The following is a 20,459-nucleotide window of genomic DNA, read 5'->3' on the forward strand; positions in this document are numbered from 1 at the left end:
GCTGCTTCTGAAAAGTTTCAACATAAACACACAAAATAATCTGCTTCAAGAAAAACAAATTTTCATTTATTTGAACAAAGTCCCGCAAGCTTACGTTGCATGAAATATTACCAATGTTAAACAAGATATATAGATTAAAAGATAATTGTCTATAAATTTCTTCTACTAAGGACTACATCTCTTTCAATCTATCTGAAAATTATTTACGATCATAGATCAGGAAGTACCGTTGGCAATGTATTTAGATGGGGTTCTCCCAACATTGATTTATGCCATTTAAAACATATAAAAAGAAATGCGAGCGTTGGTACAACAAGTCTTTTTAAAAGGAGTAATTTCTGCTCTGAATCATTATAAATAACAAATTGAAATCTCTGTTTCAAGAGTATGGAAATGTTATAAAAAGAAAGGTGTGTTACAAAGAGCACAGGTTTCATTTCAAAATTTAAAAAAAACAGCGCCGAGGACACATGGAAATGATGCAGCTTAGGGCAACTATTTTACTTTTAGTCGGTAAGCATAATTTTGAACAAGTATACTAACTAGTAATAATTATATTATTACATGTTTTATGCGGTATAATTACATAATATCAATTGAATGAATGTTCATCAGTATAATGAACACACTGTAGAACTTTTAACCTTTAATTTTGTTTGTTTAGTTGTTATTTATTTATTTATTAATTATTTTGTGTGTTCTTTTTTATTTACTTTATTATTCTTTTTAAGAAAAATATTAATATAAATGCCTGTTGATATTAAACTGGTCTGTGTTCATTTGCTTATGTCTGTTTTTCAGAATGCCGAAATATGTGCAATTGAATGTTTTTATTTAGAAATAATACTTAGAAATTAACGTTGCTTTTTCATAACTTGTTTTTTGTCAAGATATACATTGTCATTTCATCATTAATTAGTTATTAGTGTCACCGAGACAACACATGACTGAAATCAGAATAATTTAACAATTACAATTTTAATTTTTAAAATAGTTTGGAAAAAAATGTCACCTGGGTAAAAAACACCTTCACCCGATAGCTAGCTGGGTAGCTAACTTACATGACAATATCATACATGATTATACCAATCTAAGTAAAACTTATGTTGAACAGTCTAAGGGACAGATAATGCATCTCTTAAATCTAAATATGACAAAAAAGAAATGGAATGTATAAGCCAGGTTCAAAAATCATATTTATGGGTTGATCTTCTAGTTGGTATTTTAAAAAAATATCACTGTTTACAACTGTTAGCAAAATGATTTTTCATATTAAAAGGTTTATCGGAATATACACGTGCTTCATCATGTAACGGACAGGCACGTGAGCTCATAGACATCGGGAGAAGAGGACCTTCGTACGTTATTACATCGTCTTCGGAGCCTGCGATATCAGATTCTACATTGCCAGCAGGATGGTACATTGCTACGGACAATGCTCAAGTCTACACACTGGTTAATGAAACAGCACCTAAGTATGCATATTGTGGAACGGATAATCCGATATATGTCATAGGTACTGTCATCATTAGCATATCAAAGGCTAAAGTATATCAGTGTTGCATTCCTACGTCTTCTGAAATAAAAATGTTTTTCTTACGTTTCTCTGCTGCGCCGGGATAACAGCTGTTTTTTTCTCTCTATCGAAACTACATCAACAATGCATATATGGTTTCTATTTCTAAATATTAATAATATTTGCCTCTTAATACTAAAGACAACTAAATAATTATAGTAAAATTTAGTGCGCCTGCAAATAAATTATAGTACATGTTATGCTAGAAAAAGACATTTTAAGTGGATAATGAAAGTGTGCTGTTTTATTTATGTTCTTATAGACATGCCTGTAAAGCTGCAAGAAGGAAAAGAGGAGCCGCTCATCGCATGCCTAGTTGACTTTGACAGCAGTTGTAAATATCGTTATAATATCAAAGTTCGTAAATGTGGACGAGAAATTCAGTATTATCTAATTCCAACTGATGGGACAAGCGCATACTGTTTCGGTAGGAACGTTTTAAAGAATTTCACAATACATTTTTTGTTTATTAAGTTTCATGAAACGAGTTATATTAAAGATATGTAAAGAAATTATATTGTCGTATGTGTATTAAAAAGAAATACTCGTCTTATCTTTGGTAATACCTGTAATTGTCTAATTTGACATTTAGAAAGAAATTTTGCGTTACAAATTTTCGGGTTAAAATACTGTTTATTTTCGGTTACTCATATCTACGACACACACATAGACTTATGAGGGTGGACTACAGCTCTACTGTTCACATTTTTATTCTACGTACACAATTTTACAAGAAACAAATATCGGAACATGTCCTCTATTTACAGTAAAAACAATGCAATCGTGTAACAGATACAAATTCTGTGACAACTTTAAATGACAAGGGGTACGCGACCCGGCGAACGTGATCAGTAATATTAATGACGTTCATGCCGTCGAAATAAATACTAAATGCAACAAGCGTTATCCTTGCTAAATACCATATCCTAGATAGTGCTCTAGGTGTCTGCATTATGTAACTTTAACCGGGCTTTGTTTTTGGAAATAAAGCGAAAAGGAACGCGATCTCATCTGCCCCCCGAAAACTTGGGAGGTAGTCAGTCACCTTCCGTTTGTTCTCTTGATAATATGGGAATTCAACGGGAATTAAATTATAACGTTAATAAAAATGTTTTATTAATAATGTTCACATATCATCGTTCGATCTTTAATATGATTATGCGCAGTTAAATTACAAAAAATATATATTGATAAGTATTATCTTCTTTTGAGCACAGGCTATAATTTATAAAACAAAGTCGGGGAAAATAATTCTATTAATTACCGTGTATGAGTATTATATCATCTTATTATTAACATTATCCTGTTAATTAAATGTGTTTTATTACGAACTATTTAACATTGCGAATTGTATATGTACTTAGGCTAACGATTTAAGATTACAGGGGCGTACATGCAAGATTATTATTTATGCTCCTTGATAAAGGCTTGATATTGACTTATATGAATTTAAATTATCTCTATCATTAATCTTACTTAAAAAAACACATTTCATTTTATTTTTCTCTCTCTTTAATTTTGTAAAGTACAATACATGTTGTATAATTTATGGCTAAAAAGTCTCTATATAGCATGCTGATCATATGAAAAATTTTGTCTTATGTATAGGATATTATTTTATATGTGTTTATGTATTACTGTACATTTAAATGTTTTTTTGATGTTTTTTCAAAGGATAACTAGCTCAACAAAATGTTAATGAAAACACTCTAGTGCGCTATTGGTCATTTCTTTTTTCTTTTCTTATATTTTCTTGTTTTAACATACGTATATAGATAAGAACTATATCATCAGATGAATAATGTGCATATTAAATCTTTATTGAAGGATTCCCCCAAAATTAACACCTTTATCTATAAATGTTACCGAATCTTCATACTATTTTGAATTAAAACACTATTCATCAGCTGATAAAGTACTATCGTAAGTTTGTTTATTTATCATATTGTATCTGTTTATAGTATTTCCCCATGTTGTATTGCATTGTACCCTGGGAAAGAAATAAAGAGATCTGTTCTGTTCTGTTCTATTAATAACACGTATATATATTTCCATAAAAATAAACACATTTCTTATATTCAATTCTTTTATAAGAATCAATAAGAAGACCCGATGTAAGCATCAGGCATGCCTGATAATTCGTGGACTGTGTACCGGTGATTCGTTTGTAGCGGTTTTGCTACTGACGTCACCAACACCACCTGTTTAGCACATTAGCTGTTAGTTTATAATCTCATGCTCAAATTGTAGAAAAAATTTTTTGTCGAACATAGGAAAATATTCTAAAATGAATCTAATAATAAGACGCAAGAGTCTTAGTCCTATAAATAAAAGTTGTTATTTTCAGGACTATGTATGGAAACAGCACTTGCCATGTTCCAATCGCGATCCTGGATCTGTGTAGAGAACCAATGCATGCGATATCTTTTTTCTAGGACTCATCTAAAAAAATAGAATTATAATTTAATGGTGAAGCGGGCAATGATCCATATGAATTAATAGTTCAGTATTTTACATAAAACATAAAACAGTAAACAAATTACTCCACTTTTCTGCCTTATTAATATTAAAAGCAATTATTTATTTATTACAGAGCCATCTTCTATATCACGTGAGTTATTCTTTTCATTTTTCATTTAACTTGAAACGTGTTGAAGGGTAGATAGAGGAAACTATACAGTCATAAATTTGTTCTTTTACTAAATTTGCATTTGCAAATGTTATAGTTTAAGCCATCGAAAGCAACCTCAATAATGATACTGATTATTTTTTATTAAGATTGCTTAACATTGATTTTTTCGTACTGAATGTGTTTGGAAATCATAATTTCAGTTGTTGAACCTGCACCTAATTACACAATTCCTGGCAACATTCAAGTAAGCGTGGCACTGATGTACAGACACGCGGAGCTGAGTTTAGAACCGGAACTTGACTTTAAATGTAATTTTGGAAGGGCAAGCAATCTATATTATTATAGAGTGAGCTGGTAATTGTTATGACATTTTGTCTAAAAAATAAAATATGAAGAAAATGTTCCCATGATGCCAAATATGATACAATATATTTATATTGAGGAAAAGAGAAATTAGTTGTAGACTTCGTTTAACTGTATTTATCAACCACACCATTTTGTTCGCCACAGCACATCTGTAATTTCAATTGCCCATGACATTATGTAGCCTAACATTTGAAATACTTCACTTACGAACTTGATTTATTAAATAAAGTTCTTTTTTTTTGTATTTACCTATTTTCTTTTTTTAAAGGGTTATTAACGGGCGAGTTAACAAGGAATTTGTACCAGTGAAGATAGATAAGGCAGATAGTACAAACATTAATGAGACAATTCTTCGCAGTTTGGGGTTCAATTTTGGATTTTCTGTACGTATTGTTTGTTGGACAAACTTTAGGTGATCAAACATATTGAATATTCAAATAAGTAAAAACTCTCATTTTCAAATTACAAATCTAATCATTTTGTTTATCCAAAATATAGATGCGCAAGAAAGTCGGTAAATAATTGTAAATAATTATGAGTTACTTTAATACTATAATAAGAATAATACTGTCGTATAAATGGCATTACCGACAACCTGAAAAATTAATTCAACACATAAACATTTATGTTACGTAATAATCATTTATAGTCCTGTTATAATAACTTTAATAATTGTGTTTCTTTATGACGTGAATAGAAAATGTATGTAAAAGCTGTTAATGGAATATGTCCTTATTTACGGTTTTCGGTAGGAAAGTCATATAGTAGTCACACTAATTTTGGAGGCAACGAGTTCTCTGTTATAGTCAATATAATCATTTTAAATACACGTATTTGCTTTTTTCTTAAAAACAATCTTCTTTTTATTCCTGTTTTATTTTCGAAAATAACGATCAGATGACTTAACAAACATGAACGTTAAACTAACTGAGCTATTCAGATTGAATCAAATGCGATGTATGTAAATATCAAAACCCGTACAATGTTTTATGATTGATGTTAAGTTGACACCGTCCGATACAAAAGATAAATTGCATTGATTTTTCATTTTGAGTCCTGGTATTAATGCCTTGGCATTTTTGTCGGTTTTTGCTGCTAATGAAACTTTCTAGATTCATATACCTGATGATAAAAAAGCATATGTATGATAATAATCGGGTTGGTAAATAGGCAAAGGGGCGTAAATTGGTATAGTTTAGGTCAAAAGACATGTATTCCACCGACGCTGATAAAGTTTCAAAAAATACAATACTTGACTGAAATATATTGAAATACGTAACTTATCAAGCCCTTAATCATCATAAAAGCAAAGTACACTTTAAAAAAGTGAAATAGGAAAGTGTACACCCTAATTATATTTATTTTCAGCACGTAATATGAGCATTTAAAATATCAAATCACACACATTTTTAAAATCATATGGCGACTTTCATATTTTTCTGGATAAGGAAGACCTCAATTGCCTCTCTTTATGTCAGGCATACATGGGCATCACCTACCTTCCACATGACAATAGTTTATAATAATTGGCTTTGCAACTCTTAAGGTATTACAATTTATTTGTATGATATAGAATAAAAAATCAATTGAAACTGACTTACACATAGTGTGAAAAAGTACAAGCTTGTTTACAAATATATACCAAAACTATAGTCTCTGGTATTATTTCAAAATATTCAGCATGATAAATTTTTATTTTTCCACAAAGCGCATGTCTCAATGTTTTTGTTCTACCTTTTATCTATTCAGGCCTAAAGCTCAATTTAATAGCGATATAATTAAAGTGGCATATTTGATTTCAAGGGGACTTGCATCTTTGATTTTCAATTATAAATTGGTCTTCATCTTTTTTCTCATAATAGATGAAAAAGACAACAGTTGTCTAAAATTAAAAAAAATAAGTATTGAATTCAAGTTTAATCTTTCATTATTAAATTTAACTTTATATGGCAAAGATCATAGTATTGTTGTTTTACATGTCAGCTCCAATGTGCAGTTAGAGTAGCAAGTACAACTACCGGAAATCAAACAGTCCCACAAATGAGCGATACTTTCTACGCTGGTATAAAGGTGATATTTGTTACGTTTGAGTTACAGTCGTCATGATTAAACATGTACAAGTATTTAAGGTTATAGAGTTAAAAATCAATGTGATGAAAGGGGATTCTTAGCAGCACAGTTTTTGTGTCACTGAAATTGATTGTTAGAACAATTCATTATATTCAAAATGTGGTTGCATACAAAAATACTTTTTCATGGAGTTATCAGTTCTTTTGAAGTTCTAGTAAGAATTACACATAAATCATTTCTTAAAAGTATTTGAAACCTGCAATATTCAAACAAAATATTGCCGCAGATTAGACAATAGATCGCAAAAACACAATACTTTTTAAGTTCAAACATGCATTTCATGACAAAGCTATACTAACAATATTTGTGTCACAATTTTCTTTTTCCGTTTCTTACAATTTTAGGTTCTTACGCCTCAAATAAAATTGTCCAGTGGATCACGAGGTCGTATTTCACTACAACCAACGATCCCTCTTGGATGTCGACGTGCAGATGCTTTCCCAAGTGATCGCCAGGAACCGTGTGCCATTGATATTGAAATGTTTGATCCGAATTCAAAGTACCAGGTTATAACATAAATGCCATTATAAAGTTCTGGAAACAAAGTGATCCCTCGGAAGCATGAATCACAACAAAATTACATAAGAATTGCAGACTCGATTTTATTGAATCTGTACATGAAAGATAATGAAAAAGTGCAACATCCCTCACGCCCCTAGCACCGCCTTGAGTGGTACTCAATTCTCAACACTTAATAGTGCTGGAATCAATGATCCCGAAGGGATGATTTGTTTATAATGTTTTTGTCTCTAACAACTTACAGTCCAATTGTTTTATTTAAGATGTGTGTATTCGATGATAACATTATTTAATTATGTATATACTAGCAAAGCAGGCAATCATAAGTGTGTATTCATAATAAAGATAAAAAGTCAATGCTTTGATGAAGCGCAATTTTCTATTCTACATTTACCAGCCAGTAACGATAGATAAATTCGTTGTAAATGAATGTCATTTTCAGTGTAAGGATACCATTGTGACAGCCCTCGATAACCAGAAATTATGCGGCAGTACACTGACTGGGTGGCGGAATACAAGTACTCATGTTTGTATACATCAACACAATGTTAACTACTGCAGCTACAATAGAATTAAACAAAGATTACCAACCTTCTCGATGGATATAACAGTGTCAAATGATCGACTTCAGTATCCCAAAGACAAAACATTTACCGTACAGTTGAAAACTGCAGATATCGGTCCACACCAATTTTGGGAAAACGCCACTGTGGACCATGTAACGGTATGAAGCATTTTGTTCACTCTCACAATAAGAAATTACGGGAAAATGCTTCCACACTCTGTTTGTCTGTTTCTCTGTAATTGAATATATTTGCTTGCCTCCATTTGAAATATGGCAAAGGACTGATAATGATTTCAAAGGAATGAAAACGGAAACATTTCGCAGATCACCCGGTAACGAAATAAACTTTCTTGACACGAAGAATAAATTAAATAGGGAAAAACAGACGGACAAGAAAAATAATTAAACCATACAACATAACATTTTTATTTAAATAATAATCCATGCCGAAATCAAGAAATAACCACAAAGGGAGACTTTATACGAAAATGAAATACAAGTTCTGAGCGCATGTATATAGTTTTAAACATTTGACCAAGCTCTATTTATGTTTTAATACACTGTTTGACCTTTGCTTCTTATATTTTATTTCAATTTAGGTCATGATATCAGTTATACTAACATGTATGAATCATTTACACAGAAAGGTTGACGTTTGTCATGTTTATATATATAAAATGTAAAAATTAAAACAATACGGACAAAAATAGCGGGGGAAAAGAATGAAGCGATGCTTTTTCCATTTTACATGGCAATTGTTTATTAACAAAACTGTAATAATAATTGATGAGAAATATCAAGCGGTTTCACCCGTTAAAGGATCTTCAAGATAATGACGTTAATAACGTCGCTTGGTGACGACTTCAAAACAGTGTAAAGGGACGTTACTCTTATAACATTTTAAAGGGACATAATAATAAGCTTTAATATTATTGTTATATATATATCAAAGTTATTTTGAATTCAATTCTGGTTTAAAAACGTTTATTAATACAGTTTCTTTCATTCTTCTTTTGAATGTGTCTGGTTCTCGCATTTTATAGATTGGCATTATATTTAACTTTGGAGTGATGTCTCTTGCGCACATGACAATGTGTCGACTGACTGGTAATAATGCATTGTTTGGATTTCGTATATGTTGGCCGTGTAATGTTACTCGAATTCTTAAATTTGAAGTTTCTCCAATGTAATCTTTGGAACAACCATTACATTTCAATGCATAAATTACATTTTATATGTCGCATGATCCTGAGAATTTTACTTTTAATTTGCGGCCATTCTTGAAATGGTATGTATTTCCTTCTATCAAGTGTTTGCACAGGCCACATTTTAAACTGCTGCATCTTATTATTTTATTCTTTCTCAATGTTGAAGAAAATCGTGCCCTGGTCAAAAGTTTTTTTTTCAGATTAGCCGGTTGTCTTTTACTTTTAATAATGTGGCTTCTTTCAATATTTCCTTCATTATTTCATCATTTTGTAAAATTGGTAGATTTTCTTGCATTACTGCGAAAAATTCGGTATTCCTTGGATTATGTGTAATTATGAAGAATTTAGCAACCTACATTAATTTTAAAAAAAGCTTAAAAACTAGTATATATAACTAAAATAATTTTGTCTACATGTACCTGGGCGAAACAGCCAATGTAATGAAATCAGGCACGGATCGACAGGAGGATGACTAAGAGGCCAAAGTCCCTTTCCCCAAGACACCCTGGCCTGATGGTGTTTCTTATTGTTTGCCCGACATAAAGAGTTAAATATCAGTGAAACACTAGCTTTTAAGCTTTTTTAAATTAATGTAGGTTGCTAAATTTTTCATAATTGTAGCCTGGATACTTGCTGAGCTTCATGTTATTACAATACTCTGTCCTTCTAAATACTGATTGAGGCAATTGGTCATCATAATGTGTAAGAGTATGTAATCGTGGTCATGCAGGCGTTTCAATAGATATCTTTAAAATTATCTTATTGCTCCTTTTGAACACATTTATAATGTCATCTTAATATTAAATAAAAACAAAAACAGCAAAACGTTGAACCAACAATGTGTCAGAAAGGGCTACATTTCCAAACAAAAAGGGTGTTACACTTAACGGATTGAAACTGTGAGTTGTGCGGAATGACAGTACAGAAATTTCGTTATATTTGGGACATTAAAAAAGTAATATCTTATTGCTCTTACAACGTTTAATATGTGAAATATACTTGTGCATCTTTCATTCTGAACAAAACAATTCATATTCATCATTTTAGAGGTATGTTTAAAACAATAAGTGATGACAGAAGTGAACAATGCTATGATCAAACGGCATAGGTCTGCTCTGATCACATGTGTAGAATACGTTGCTGACCGCAGAGTGTAATATTTTCTATCATTGGTTATTTTAAAGCATGTATACAATTGAGTATTTTTTTAGTTTGTACAAATATTGTTACCAATATTGTTTCTTATACAGATACACTTGATGTAATTGTAACAACGTTTTTGAATTAAAAAAACCAAAATAACCATGTAATAGATATCAGAACAATCATCTTTCTTAGTCATTTTGTGTCTGAAAGATATTTTATTTGAGTAATAGTTTATATTTATATAGTGCTCACACTATATTTGACCTTCATGTTGCTATAATATTATATTTTAGGCCATGCATAAATTACAAAAAAAATCATCAAACTAAATTTAATATTATTTTTCACGTACAGTGAATATAACGGGTATTATCAAATTATTCTGATTTCAAAATTTATTTTCCTTTCAGGTAATTTACACAGGTGGGAGTGAAAATCTTGAATGGAGAAACAACAAATGTTCTCTTATAAATGACCCTATCTTAAATACATTTGATAGAGGGTTCCGGTATTATATTAAATCATTTGCACATTTTTTACTGTACAAAGACAAAACATATCATACAGAAGTCCAAATAGAATCTCGTACATGTGATGCAGATAGATCAGCGTCATGTACATGTGCGGTTGCAATTCAAGCGGGCGGCGATGTGTTCGTAATCAATATATGTAACAAAGTTAAACGAGCATCATTCGTCCATTGCCGGGGAAATGTGCTTAACGTTAGAGAGATAAATAGCAACACTTATGAGGTATGTCATACTTAATTCGAACATTTTCCGGACTTGTCAAATTGTATCCTTTCCGGTTGATGTATAGGTAGTATGATAAAAAAATACAAATCATATTCACTTTTATTTTTTGCTAAGGTTTCTCAATGGATCTGCTGTAGGAAAATTAATTTTATTTGCGATCAATTATTCCTTATTCTAAAGTGGTCAGATTTAATCGTGTATGCTATGTTGAAACATTTGGAACCCGAGCCTGCCATTTTTGAAAAATGTCCCCTCGGTTCACATTGATCTCATTCTCCCTGTATTCTCAAATAAATCAAGTCAAACTATATTACTAGTAAATAATACTTTACACATTCCACATAAAACACATTCGATATTTAATGCTGTTTCTTATTTTAGATATACCTTCCAACTGGTACAAAGATTCAAATACATATGAAGCGTTGGAGCAGGTCAAATTTTCTTAACGTTAATATATATCCATCTCCCTCTGATGTCAGGAATACTGAAGGGTTGTGTGGAAATCTTAACGGGATACCAGACGAAATCGTTAACAGTGCATATGTTAGAAAATGGCAGTAAGTCTCCCCAAGGGAATTCTGTAATTTAACGGTCAAACTCGGTTAATATATTAATACAAATACTAATATGTTATGCTTACCAAAACTGGCCAACAAAACATGTGTTTAAACAAATTTTATTTCTACCTCAATAAAACAGTTTTATTTGATTAAAAGTTTAGCATGAGTCAGAGACAATTATTTAAAATATTTTTAGACGTTTATTTGCGCAATTGTTAAAAAGTACGCTCATTTTTACTACGAGCTTTAACAAAGTAAATCAACGTCTTTCATTACAAAAATATTAAAAATAAGTAGGTACGAAAAAGTATATACATTTTGTAGGTTACAAGACAGTTTGATAAACAAAGTGCCCCCAAATCTTCCACCAACTTGGACGTACGATCATAACGTTTGCTTATGTCCAAATGAAACATCGTCAGCAACACAGAATGGTCAGAAAGATTCTAGAGCAATTTGCTTCTCTCAGCAGTATGCTACATGTACAGAAAACATTCAACTTACAGGAGAAAAGAAATCTTGCACAATAATAAATAAGAGATCTATTGAAAGACATCGAAGAAATATTGAGAGGTTGCTTGCCCTGTCATTATTAAGTGAGAATTCAAAAAGCCGTGTTCGCAAGGTGAGTACAATTTTAAATCAAGTTTTATTTTTCATCATAATCATTTACGAAATCGTTTTTAACTTTCAGCGGGTACATCTGAAAGTTATCGTTATATTATCAGTGAGTAGAGTGTTTATATTTGTTTAGTTTTCAAAACTCAGGAATAAAACACAACAAAATTTTTAGGTTTGTTTGGATTTTCATTGACGAAAGTGGTAAATTCCAACAATTGCCCATGTACCATTTACCCGATCTGTGAGGAATTTAATGCAACATGATTATTAATATATTAATCAACAAAGGTGTTGTAGGTGTTGTAATCTGGCCATTGAAACAAATTTTTGCACATAGTGTCATTTCTTGAATGAATGCATAGTACTCGACTATGGTAATAAATGTGCTTCTTTACTGAATGGATCTTATACAAATAAATGTTAAGAGGGCCTTGATGTTATAACCTTGCATGTAGCTGACAACCTTTTTATAGCAGGAAATCTATCTTTGGAGTGAATAGCAACATTCAATGTTTGATTTTGATAATACCTATGATTTTTTTAAATGCATATATTAAATCATATAAAATGAGCTATGTACTTTCTATTGTTAACACTGTTATGATTTGTATAGAGTACTACGAACTCACATCTCACTGAAGAACAAGCATACAGGGAGTGTCTGGATGTATTCAAATCAAAACCTACATACAACATGATAAGTGATTTACCTAACATAGCATTGAATGACTCGTTATCAGCATGTGTCAATGATATGATGGTTTGTGATTTCTTGTATAGATATGTTACACATTCTAAAGTCTTACTGCCATTGGTTCTTGTTGCTTGGTCATGTGGGGGTTGCGTTCATTGAACGCCGCCTTTCCTTGTTGATCTTGTTTATCATATTTTACTAATAATGTATTGTATGCTTTCATATTTTTATCAATTCTTTGTACTAATGATTTCTTTAAATTGTAAATTTAAATTGTGAAACTTATTTCCTTTTATGCTTATACACAAGTAGGTTTTTTATATTAATTTTTACTGTTTCATTTTACATGTACAAATGTATTTTTGTTTATGATGCAATCACATCTTTTCATTATTTTGTAAAATTGTCTCTTTTTATGCTGCCCGCAGCATTGTTTGTTTGTCCGCTATTCTTGTCCGGGATATAACTCTGAAACAACAAGAGGTATCAACTTGAAACTTTGTAGGGAAGATAGATCTTATTAAGTAAATATTCAGTGCACAAGAACCGTTACTCTGACTTGTCTTATTTAAGAGTTATTGCCCTTTGTTTATTGATACACCTTAAAATTTGGTTGGGACATAACTTTTACACTATAAGAGATATGTACAAGAAACTTTGTAGGTAGATGGATATTATTTGAAAGATACGCAGTGAAAAGGAACAATGACTTTTTTTCCTTGCCAAATTTTGAATGATTGCCCTTTGTTTATCTTTTCACTTTGAACTTTGTCTGGGATATAAATATGAAACTACAAGAGGTATCAACAAGAAACTAAATCGGTAGATAGATCTCATGGAGTGGAAGTGCAGTGCGAAGAACAGTCACTATCAGGCTAAGTTTTGAATAATTGCACTTTAAACACCTTGTCCGGGAGATAACTTTGAAACTACATAAGGTACACTTTTCTGAAGGGAGGAGCACCACCCGGTTCAACCGGCTCTTGTTTAAATTGATATCACAAATAAATTAACTTCTATGTATTGAGAATGTGTCACCGGGAAAAATTTACTACAATTGTTGTATACATGTGAATTTTTATCTCATGAATGCATTAAGATATATGTAGTTTATTACACAGGTTGACGGTCAAGATTTCTGGAAAGAGGAAAGTTACAACAATTGGGTCAGTGTTGTTACTCAAGAAATAGGCCGAAACGGAACATTCAGAAAAGAGAAATCCGAGGTGGTCGGTAAATTCAAAAGTGTTACTTGTCCATCGCAATGTAACGGTAATGGGAACTGCATAAATGGTATGTTGTGGAATTTAAGAGCAAATAATCTTTTAATGACAATCTCTTACGTCTGGAAATTTGCACTGTTTTATAAAATATGTATGTGTGTTTATCTTTTTGAATATCATCGGTCAAAAAACTCTTCAGATATAGACATGTAGTGATATATATCACATGTTAGAAGCAAACCAGCGAGTCATTATGTTTCAGGAACATGTGTATGTAAAGACGATTACGTTGGCGATTCTTGTTTTGTAAATAAATCCGCGCCTTTAGAACTTACCGATATAGAAGGTGGAGGTGAATGCGATCTTGCTGACGGAGATGATTGTCATGATTGTCTTCAGTTTCACACCGAGAACCTCTTGAAAGGGTTCAAGTGCAGGATTGAAACAGTTGATGTATGCCTTACATTAAAGAATTATGTCCACCCATTTTAAATAATGTGTTCCGTATTAAACATCAATGAAACCAATTAATCTTATTACCATATTGTCGTAAATAGATAAACTCGGAATGAGGGATGTTGCAATTATTCATTATCCCTCATGTACAGACACAATCAAACCGAGTCTGCAATTTTCATGTAATTTTGTTGTAATTCAATTTGTTTACAGAGTTTAAGTAGCAAAATGTTCAAATAATTAAAAATTGTACCAAAACCGGTCGATTAAATCGGAAGGGGGTTTTGAAATTTCGTTATCTTTCTATCTAATTTATGATGTTAAATTTTCTTGACACTTGAAAGCACGAGGGCCCTGTTTCTAGGTTCTGTGTTTAATTAAACACTTACTGCTTATAGTCTCTAACTGGTTACCAACGATAAGAATCAAAATTTGTCTTTTTATGTGACTCTGCATGGAAATTGAAATATGAAATAGTCCTGTGTCATAAATGTCAAAAATAATCTGAATATATATAGATAAATTGATATTTAATTTTGATTAAAGCTCATTCAAGATTAAATTATTGATCAACAGTCAACGGACTAATTTCAATTATGATTATTTAAATGTAAAAAATCATTTTCTTTTATGTTGATTTTAATCATGTATTATATAAATTGTACAGCTTGATGTTAACGGAACTGTTACCTACTCTGAAAAACACGATCATAGTGGAGAATATGAGAGCGTGTTCGATGGATACTGTTGTCCCTCGGCTGTAGAGAAAAGGAGAAAGAAAAGAGATGTCAAATCTAATACGTTTACTGTTAGATACTCTGTATCTATTAGCAACGATGGAATACACTACGGGCCAAGTAGAACTGTTCATGTCTTTGATTCGACATGTCAATCATACGTCGTGATGCCAACGGGCGACTTGCTATTTAGTTTGAAGGTAGGGGTCGTAAATTAAATACTATTTCTGTTAAAATGTTATTATTTCCTATTGAACTTACATTAGTCAAAGCAATTTAAATTTGCAGGGAAAATAGATAGGCCTAATACCATACTGTAGTTAGCAATTTTCACGAACAATATAATAAAAGTTTGAAAGAAGATTAAACATTTAGATTGAAAATGCCTTTCGGAGTCATGTATGTCTTAAAAAAAGAAAATTGTTAATATCATAAGATACTTAAAACTCTCTGTTTATAGGCAGGAACATGCTATATAAAAGGTCAGTGTTACAGGGACGGCGACCGAAGTCTAATGAGTCCATTTTTTATATGCTGCCCATTTGTTACCAGCTACCAGTGGACAAATCGGCAAGGTATATTATTTTTTCGTGAAATTAGCCAATAGTTCTTGAGAAGTAAATGTAAAACAAGAGCAGTGCTATTTTCAAACAAAGTTTGTTGCATTAATTGTTATTCTAACGTCGTTGTATATAAATTATAATTATTACACACCATACAAAATAAAAGCAATAAACATTCAACGTTGATTTTATCACACATTTTCTTCAGTTTCAGAGTCGACAATATCTGTATCATATACATATCATACGCCATCTTGGCTCGTTTTCATTTTCAGAGTCAAAAAAATATTTTAAATCTTAAGATTACTTATTAACACACTTTTCTCAATGTATCAAAAATTGATTGTGTAAAATGAAAAGGACATTATACATTGTTGAGAATAATACAGTACTGATTATATTGGACTCTTACACTGCTGCAAAAGCTCTACCAGACCCGGATGGCGACACGTCTTATATAGGTTGAACAGCTGTATACTGTTCCTATAGAATTCAGTATTGTACTCAAGAATGGGTAATAGCCTCATAATATGAAATAACAAATTGGTAAACAATTTTACATAAAATATTATATTTAAAGAAGCCCAGGCTTTTATATGGACTACACTGAGATGTTTTGACATGGTGGAATTTGAAACATCTTTTCTTCTAGATTTTTATGTACCAGTTGAATGAATTCTTGATCAATAACTTGCGTGCACACATTCAATAAACAATTTTATTGTGCAACGCTTTTCACGAACTTTCGGCAGAGAATCGCTAAGATATCGATTTTCAATTTAATTCCGAGTATAATTCTTAGTAATTCTTTGACAAGTTTTTCATTTTAAGTGCCTTAATTTCTTATTGTAAGATTATCAAAATTGCCATTAAGCACATTTGAACTTAGTGGAGATTCTTTAAAGCTAAACATGCCGTATATTTGAGAAAGTATTCCCTAACGAATGAAATCTTTTTGTGCGATATAAGATTGTATACCACCAACCAGCAATCAGGAAAAAGGCGGTGAAAGTAGCAAGTTTGAACTTGTAGCAGTGTCTGTATCAGTGTCAGGGATATTGATTGTTGCCTGTGTAGTGGTATTTGCCATTTGGACCTACAAAACTAAAAAACGGTTCGTTTAATTTGCTCTTTTCTCAAATATGTATCTAAAATATATTTCATTGAACTTATTCATCTGTAGTATTTTGTATATGTTCGCAGCAGGATTCGTTGATGCGTAATTCGTCCTGAGTTGTTTTCAAAACTATCAAGTTAAATAAAAATTATGTTGATATTTTATTAATTGCAAGTTATAAACAATTAGTGTTAGCTTTGTACATTAATTTCAAGCCTTTGCTGAGTGTGGCGTTTTTTAATAATTCTATAGATTGTGTACATAGTAATCTTTAGTCACTTTGTTTGTACTATCGACGCCTGTTTACATTCTACTCAAGCCTGAATTCTTCAGCCCAACACCTGTGTCCATGCACATTTTTGAGGATAAGACGGTTTATGCAATACAAAATAATATACATGTTTTTTTTTTCTTTGACAAACAAAGGCACTGACAGTTTTAGTCGTTCTTTGGCAAGTTGTATATATTAACATAATATTGCAATACGTTTCAAATTTAACAAAGCTTACAAGGAAAAACAATACATTAAACATATTATTTCAATGTCAACTTCGTCTACTTATTATTGTACTAGTGATACTGTATCAAATATTTTTTGGTGTTGCTTATAACCATTTTAATGAATATTTGTATATGCATTTTACACGAAGGAAGTCTATAAGATGTCTGGGACTATCATTTTTGGTTAATACGCATAAACATGATACTCTTTTAGTCTCATGTTCAGTCCAGTAATCATTTGCTGAATTTAATGGTTTAACTAGATCAATGTAAGTACCCTGTCAAGACCGTGTACTGATTTCTGCATGCGCTTTTTTAACCTTTTCCCTGATATAAGCATCTTTTGACGGCTTTTTGCCCACCCCCTTTTTTGAGGCCTCAAACAGTGAAGCCCCTTAACACTGTTTTTCGTTTGAGAAATGTTGTTAAAAAATGACTCTTTTTTTCGGCGCGGCCCCCCATCAAAATGATACATCAGGGGGTTGCCAGAAGGGGGATATGCCACCTTCTGTTTGGGGGATTTGAAGGGGGCGGTAGTCCCCCTCATCGCCAAGAAAATTTTGGACATGTGACAGACTAAAAATGGGCTCAGGTCGATCTTAAGGTGACGTGTAACCAACGCTGAAAAAATGCAAAATAGTGATTTTTGGCAATTTTGAGACGTCCCCCGTTGCGATGGTAACAGGAAATTTAAGATTGAGCATGTTTTTACAGAGGTTATCGTTCAGTCAACGTATGTTTCATCAAGTTTCATCTGTATTGAAGCATTTTATATAGTTATATAGCAGTTAGAACATGTAACAGGAGGCTTTTCAATGAAAACGGCCATTTTTCACAATATGCTCATGGGGTAAAAGGTTAAGAGAATTTCCACAAAAGTAACAAAGTCATAGAGAAGAAAGTTATTTACAGAAATTTCAGTAGATAAAATCGTTAAAATCGTTAAAAGTATTAGTGTCAATATTGCAGGACTGTGTCTACAACAGGTGAGAAACCTCCAAAGTATCCTGATTATACCGAGTTGGACTTCAGCAACCAACCTTACAATAAGAAATTCCAAAGCGGGGGAAAAGCAACATTTCAACCTGGACATATAGACGTTTTCACTACCGATTATAGTCAGCAAAGAAAATATGACACTAATACGAGGAAATACGAACAGAACACAGAATAGGGAATTTAACGTATAATGCATTCTTTATCCTACCGTGAACTGAACTGCTATAATGATGGTGTTAATCATTTCATATGAGTTATAACTAATCCTTACTTTATAAAATAAGGGTATATTAAGTCTCTAATTAAAAGAATATATGAAGCTCTATTTTTGTTTATTACTTCGTAAAACGCTTTATTTAAAGATCATTTTTGTATTTTCCATGTTTCTAAAAGCATATCTTTGATTTAAGTGACACTTTTGAATTCGTAGAGATATTCTTTAGTAAACTATACGTTATGATATGTGTGTGATACAGCACTGTAGCATCGTTATGTCTCTCTATCTACCTTTCCTTCTCTTAATAATTGGCGTTTTTATTTAACCATATTTTATTACTCTTTTTGTTTTCATAACAGTATATTTTCATAATATTTATTCATTAGGTTATATGAGTTATCTGCCCAGTCATGATTCATAAAAAGTTTAGAAACTGAAACAAAATTTAAATTATTAGTAAAATCAGCAAGTTTTAGCTATGAAGAAAAATATAGAGACAAAAAAAGATTACACATTAGTTATATTATATGTTTACCTTTAACGTTTTAATCATCTTTTTTTTAAATATTATATATGACTTATTTTCTGCGTGTCTTTCTATATATGTCAATCAAGGCTATACATTGCTTATACCTTATATTGCTGGAATGACTGAATAAATCTTTACTTTCAGAATTGGTTTTAGTTTGCATTTAGTTTGATATATTATTTTAGTTCCCGATATATTCACAATGTAAAAAAAGATAGGATATTGTTGTGTGGTTTCAGAGTTTTTTTCGGAAATGAAGCATTTTTTGTGGGATTTTTAACAACAAAAGCAACAATTCTACATAATTGCATTGATAGGAGTTTTTAGCTTGCAACAAAGGAACTTACACATCTAATTATTAAGTTGTACATGTATATTTTATACACTTCAGCAAATTTGAATGAATCCCTCCCTACTCTTATCTAGTCTTGCATGTGAATTTGTATCAAGAGTAACCAACACAAAATACAAGCTAAAAGTTTCTGTACTAAAAAATACGCGCGTTGGTAAATGCAAAATATTGAATGAATCATAGCTTTGGTCCCGAGGCACAATTGTAAATACGTGCTATTCTAGACAAGTATGACACATATGAAAAGAAATAAGGATGATGACCAATGTCCTTTTTAGAAACTATCAGAGCAAAATGCTAATATTTCATTTTTATTCATCTACCTTGTATGGATATACAGCAAACTCGTACTGGCTATTAAAAGGAACACTTTATAAAACATTTCTACCATTGGTGTCCAGGTAAATGCGTCAAATGCACATATATGACAATTTAACAAGCTTCTCTGACCGTTAGACATTATGATTTAGGTTTATGTACAAATTGAATTAATATTATGAACGTTTCCATTCCAAACATAAAAAATATCAACAAGGCAGTGCGACGTTTATAGAATGCAGCATCCGACAGGTACATCCTAGCAGTGTACTCGGAAGACCTGTTATAAAGACAATATGAACATTTCATTTTAAATATTTGTCTCCATGCGATATCCATTGATGCCATTGTTGCTATTGCCGCATACTCTTTCGACATGTTTCATCGCAGACATATCTCATGTATCCTTTTCGATTATGGAAAATACCTGTCAGTGTCAAATGCAAGCTACCGACATCACACCAAAGCACTGGCTCAAGCAGAAATCAGTACTGTTATTTGTTTTATATTTATAATCATTGCTAATTGAAAACTATATTCACACAACGCAATGTGAGTGATAAGAATATCAAATTTGAAGAGATTTCTCCGGTTGTCAATTTAATTAAAATAGTAAGAGAAAAACGTAATAATTAAAATAATATTAATAATAATATAATACTTAAAGGGAGA

The 20,459-nt window shown here is 31.5% G+C and overlaps 1 protein-coding gene across 1 annotated transcript; it reads left to right on the forward strand.

Moving 5' to 3' along the window:
• Nucleotides 1-322: 322 nt before the first annotated feature.
• Nucleotides 323-19,218, forward strand: LOC132738049 (von Willebrand factor D and EGF domain-containing protein-like). Its single transcript, XM_060725472.1, has 19 exons — nt 323-513; nt 1,280-1,516; nt 1,839-2,003; nt 4,170-4,187; nt 4,409-4,562; nt 4,843-4,957; nt 6,558-6,644; nt 7,049-7,210; nt 7,666-7,947; nt 10,553-10,894; nt 11,279-11,457; nt 11,785-12,085; nt 12,695-12,841; nt 13,897-14,068; nt 14,261-14,451; nt 15,122-15,391; nt 15,652-15,766; nt 16,724-16,868; nt 18,342-19,218. Exons 1-19 carry the CDS (start codon nt 471-473, stop codon nt 18,544-18,546), a joined length of 3,330 nt encoding a protein of 1,109 aa, XP_060581455.1. The 5' UTR covers nt 323-470; the 3' UTR covers nt 18,547-19,218.
• The last annotated feature ends 1,241 nt before the right edge of the window (nt 19,219-20,459 follow it).

Source organism: Ruditapes philippinarum, unplaced genomic scaffold, assembly GCF_026571515.1.
Source record: "Ruditapes philippinarum isolate M1 unplaced genomic scaffold, ASM2657151v2 ctg1031_1_1_1_1, whole genome shotgun sequence".
NCBI classification, from domain to species: Eukaryota; Metazoa; Mollusca; class Bivalvia; order Venerida; family Veneridae; genus Ruditapes; species Ruditapes philippinarum.

What these genes read in the sequence shown, in the direction of transcription:
- LOC132738049 (XM_060725472.1), top strand. Translation starts at nt 471, where the DNA reads ATGGAAATGATGCAGCTTAGGGCAACTATTTTACTTTTAGTCG. An exon ending in TAATCCGATATATGTCATAG is followed by an intron (nt 1,517 to 1,838) that starts GTACTGTCATCA and finishes ATGTTCTTATAG; the next exon opens with ACATGCCTGTAAAGCTGCAA. An exon ending in ACTTGCTATTTAGTTTGAAG is followed by an intron (nt 15,392 to 15,651) that starts GTAGGGGTCGTA and finishes CTCTGTTTATAG; the next exon opens with GCAGGAACATGCTATATAAA.